This window comes from Mesoplodon mirus, assembly GCF_964341445.2.
Source record: "Mesoplodon mirus genome assembly, chromosome: 2".
In the NCBI taxonomy this organism is placed as follows: Eukaryota; Metazoa; Chordata; class Mammalia; order Artiodactyla; family Ziphiidae; genus Mesoplodon; species Mesoplodon mirus.
The window spans coordinates 29,305,260-29,309,933 of record NC_138977.1 but is presented as its reverse complement, the minus strand read 5'-3'; the positions used below and the strand labels follow the sequence as shown (position 1 = coordinate 29,309,933).

At 40.1% G+C, this 4,674-nt stretch overlaps 1 protein-coding gene across 1 annotated transcript; it reads right to left on the bottom strand.

Moving 5' to 3' along the window:
- Positions 1-249: 249 nt before the first annotated feature.
- NPY1R (neuropeptide Y receptor Y1) lies at positions 250-1,533 on the bottom strand (the record flags this gene model as incomplete). The annotated part of the gene is made up of 2 exons (XM_082642556.1): positions 825-1,533; positions 250-714 (listed from the first exon to the last, which is right to left on the bottom strand). The coding sequence occupies exons 1-2, from the start codon at positions 1,521-1,523 to the stop codon at positions 250-252; spliced, it is 1,164 nt and encodes a 387-aa protein (XP_082498682.1). The 5' UTR covers positions 1,524-1,533.
- Positions 1,534-4,674: the final 3,141 nt, after the last annotated feature.

The following is a 4,674-nucleotide window of genomic DNA, read 5'->3' as shown; positions in this document are numbered from 1 at the left end:
ATTCTATGCATAAGTTTACAAAAAAGCACTTCAAAGATGTCTGGTCAAAACTATCGCCAGAAGATTCCAAAGCCCACACGTTTTGTTCCAAATATAATTATAACAGCTACTACAAAAGCAGTAAAAAGCAAGACAAGAAAATCTTGATCTTTCTTCAATGATTTCAACCTTATTCCTTGGGAGAACAGGGAATTAAAGTCTGTTGCGGGCTGTGCTTGGTTTTAAGCAGATGTCACCTGGGACCAAATGCTACAGCAGGTTCAGATTTTTTTCATTATCATCACTGTGGATCTTTTTAAGCGTGACTGGGCTTGGTTGCTTCAGAGACGTCTTAGAAACATCCGTGTGAATGGTGGACATGGCGATGGTCTCGTAGTCGTCATCCTGAGACCGGAAATCACAAAAGTTAAAGAAGAACTGCAGGTCTCTCTGGAAGTTTTTGTTCAGGAAGCCATAAAATATGGGGTTGACACAGGTGGAGATCATGGCTGTGAGGTGGCAGAGCAGGAATAACAGATTATGGTTGCACGTAGCAATGATCTGATGATTCCAGTCGAACACGGTGTTGAAGATGGTGAGTGGCAGCCAGCAGACCGCAAATGCTACCACGATGGACAGCAGCATGATGTTGATTCTTTTGGTTTCACTGGACCTGTACTTACTGTCTCTCATCTTGTCCATCATGTTGTTTCTTCTTTTTAAGCGTATATATATCTACAGGAGGAAAAAAATAAAGAGTTCAAATAGAATCACTCATTGAATGAGGACTCTTGGAGAAAGAAGGTAAAAATGGAAATGGTGGCGGGGGGGGGATGTTTTCTTACCTTGAAATAGCAAATAAATATAAAACAGAGTGGGCCAAAATACTGCAGCACCAAGAGAAGAGTGGTGTAAGACAACCGGTGAGAGTCTGATGGAAATTTATCAAAGCAGACGTACTTGTCCTTGAACGCATCAAGGGTCACATTTTGGAACGGTTCATCCGTCAATACTTGGTAGATCAGGAAGGGCAGAGAAGAAGCCACAGCAAGGACCCAGATGACAGCAATGCCTACGTAAGCATGTCTATTACTTGGTCTCCAGCCCCGTGGATTGATGATCAGCTGATGCCGTTCCACGGCAATGAGGACCAGAGAGAAGATAGACACAGTGATGGAAACACACTGCACAAAAGGGTTCAACTTGCACATTGCCTCACCAAAAACCCAGTGGTCCATCAACGTGTAGACAAACGTGAAGGGGAGACACATGATAGCAACAAGCAAGTCTGAGAAGGAAAGGTTCACAATTAAGATGTTGGTGACATTTCTCAACTCCTTTTGTTTCAAGATGATGATGATCAAGGCCAGGTTTCCAGAGACCCCAAGAATGATCACAGCTCCATAAGCAAGAGCTAACGTGAATATCATGGCCAAGGGCAGATGACAATCATCATTTTCGAAAGCCAAAAACTGGGAATTCTTCTCTGAAAAATTATAATAGATTGAACGATTTTCTACCTGGGTAAATAACGTTGAATTCATTTTGACTGGTTTGGCTATTACAGATGACTTTAGACAAATGGACAATATGTTTCCTCAAAGCAGGTCAAAGACTCAACTTATTTTTATTCTCCATATTGGAATCCATTTCTCAAAATTATTCTGAATTCTTCATTCCCTTGAACTGAACAACCTGTAAAGAGAAAATGACCAATTGCATTACTAATTTTATTGACGGCAGTCAAAACGAATTCTGATTCATGGTACCGTTTAAAGTGAAGATACTGAAATAAACAAAATGTATTCTATATATACATCTTTTTAAATAGTAGAAACAGTGCAAACAATTTGAAAAAAAAACTTTAGTAATACTTTTAACTTGATGTGCTTTCACATTGTTTCAGCAAAATGCAGTGGTCTGTACATTAGTAAGGTGTTTTTGAATCTCATGCCCAAAGTCTTACATAAATGACCATCAGCACATTCCTAAACATTGTAGGAATATGAAGGTATAAAAAAAAAAAGGACAGATTAAAACATATGAAAAAGATATGACACCAACAAAGGAAAAAAAAATTTACCTAATTCTTCCTCTTACTATAAAAAAGAAAGAATTTATCAAGTTGTAGTAATAGCCCCACCAACACTGAACTGCTCTTTAAGGAGATGAATGATACAGTGAAACATCAAGAAACTTTGTGCTGTGAAGGACTGCTGAAGGAAAAGAAGATGTTTAATCCAGAAAAGACTCACTAGGAAGGGTACAAACATCTTCTCACATTGGAATGGGTAGCATGTGGTACCTGGCTTGTGGCTCAGAATCTTATGTCTTCTCAAGTTAGAAGTCGGACCAAGGGAAGTGGATTACCTTAAAAATATTTCACGTCATTATGAGGAACAAAAGTTTAATCACATGGAATGAACTGCCTGTAAACCAGCAAGTTCTCCACATGCAACAGTTTGTAAGTACTACTCGAAAGGCTTGGGGAAGTTCTCACATTGTGTAGGAGATTCAACTGGGTAACTCTGAAGCTCTTTCTGACTTTAAGATTCTATAATATTATTAACATGTCAGAAGCTTTCAAAGGATTTCTAAGGTTTTCTTCATGGAAATATCCTCCCTCCCCACTAGACTGTATACAGATACAATCCAGGGATCTAAATTTTAGTCGTACTTTTGATCTTTCACAGCATTTTGTGATAGGAATACTCTTTTCTTACCAACAAAACAAATCACAGACAAGAGTCCTTGTAGAGCTTAAAAGCTCCTTTAAAAAAAAAATCTCTGGTTTCCCTTGTTATTAAGTAAATATATGAGATGGGGTTTCTAATGTTAATTAACAGGCCATTGTTCCTGCGTTAAGAAACAGAATTGCATTTCTTTCTTCTGTGAGAATGTTAAAGGAAATTATGCAGAATTACTTCCATTGAAAAGGAGACAAGAACTTTAATGAACAAAATATGCTTTTGCCTTTTAAGTGATGCCACTATTGAACCTGTCCTTGGGTACTTTTGCTTTCTAGAATATGGGGTGTTTTTTATTATAAAACTACAACTTATAAAACTGAAGAATAAAAAGAAAGGTTGTTACCACTTAGTGAGAATGAAAGCATCGGGACTAGGAAAGGTATCAAGTGTGAACATTATAGAAACGTTCTCCCCTCTTCTTGTCAACAGCCTGGAAAGACTCCTGAACTTCCCTGGCAACACACTTTTCTCTCAAGAATACCAAAGAGAGAGAATATCTGTGTTTCTCAGTGTCTGAGAACAAACCTGGAGCAAGCAAGTGCTAATCTAAAAATTCTTTGGAAATTTCGCACTAAAGAATTCAAGAAAATTTCGCATCGTACATCCTAGTCAGGTTGCTGGCAAGATATTTAACGTCACTGCGCAGGTATCTGAGTTTTTCTTCATTAGTAGAACTAGCATGACAGGAAAATGCATCCTCTAACTCCCTACCCATGGCTCCCCGTCTGCACACAGTGTCAGGTGAGACACACAAGGTAGGGACCACTGAGCCTCCTGGACCTGACACTTGAAGACCGCTACTCTGCCTTACACTCCCGGTCTAACAACCCCACGGGGCATGTTCTGTGCCAGGCGGGCAGGTCCCTTCACAGTCACCAAGCGTCCTGGCCCGTTTTAGCTTCTGCATCTTCGCCTCTGCAACGTCTCATCACGCATCCAAATTCTACCCATCTTTCAAAGCACCATTTAGTCCCTTGGATCCTGAACTGGCTCTTCACAACTGTAATATTGCCTCTTGAAGGTAGGTACTATGTATATTTCACACTACTTTGCGAATATTAGATTTAGAATAAAAGTGTGTTGATGACACAGTAGGTGCACAGATGGAATAAGAGGTTCTTGCGTGATTGATATTAACATCAATAGCTGAATTCTATTGTCAACTGAAAAAAATCCACAGTCTAAAAGTTGAGAGTTATGTTTTATTCGGCGGACTCGCTAAGGACTCAAGCCCGGGAGGCAGCCTGTCAGATGCTCTGAGGGACGGCTCGGAAGAGGTCAGGGAGCAGCCGGGATATACAGGAGTTTTTGCAAGAAAAGGCAGGTAGCTGGAACGTCAAAAGATTGCTGTACATTAAAGAAAACCAGACATCTCAAGTTAATGAATTTAGCACTTTTCTATATATGGGAAGATACAAGAGTCTGGGTTCATTGAAATATTATCTGGAGCCAGTATCCTGTTCTTTCCCATCCAGAATCCCCTCAGGTGCACCGTCCAGGGTGACTGCAGGGGCTGATGGCTTGATGCCCACAACATCCTTTGTTTACTGATACGGCAGGTGGCAGGGGACATTCTTGTCCACACTATCATAGTCCTTTGACATGCCAAATGTATGTTAATTATAAGAGCCATTTTACTAGGTCAGGTACATGGTGTGTGGGGAGGGGAATGTTCCACTTTGTGCAAAAAAAAAAAAAAAAAGGAATTGTTTCTGAAAGAGAATTCATTCATCCAATAAATATTTATTGAACACTATTTTGTGTCAGGCAGGGTTTTAGTGGAGACAGTAGTGAGGTTCCCATTGAGTTTCTAGTCTCGTGTGCAGAAGCAGACAAGAAAAAATAAATCAGTGAAAGAGGCAGGACACAAGACAGTAGTAAGTGCCATGGAGAAAAATAAAGCAAGGAAGGGGACCTGGGATTGTCGGGGGTGGGGGGTGGAGGG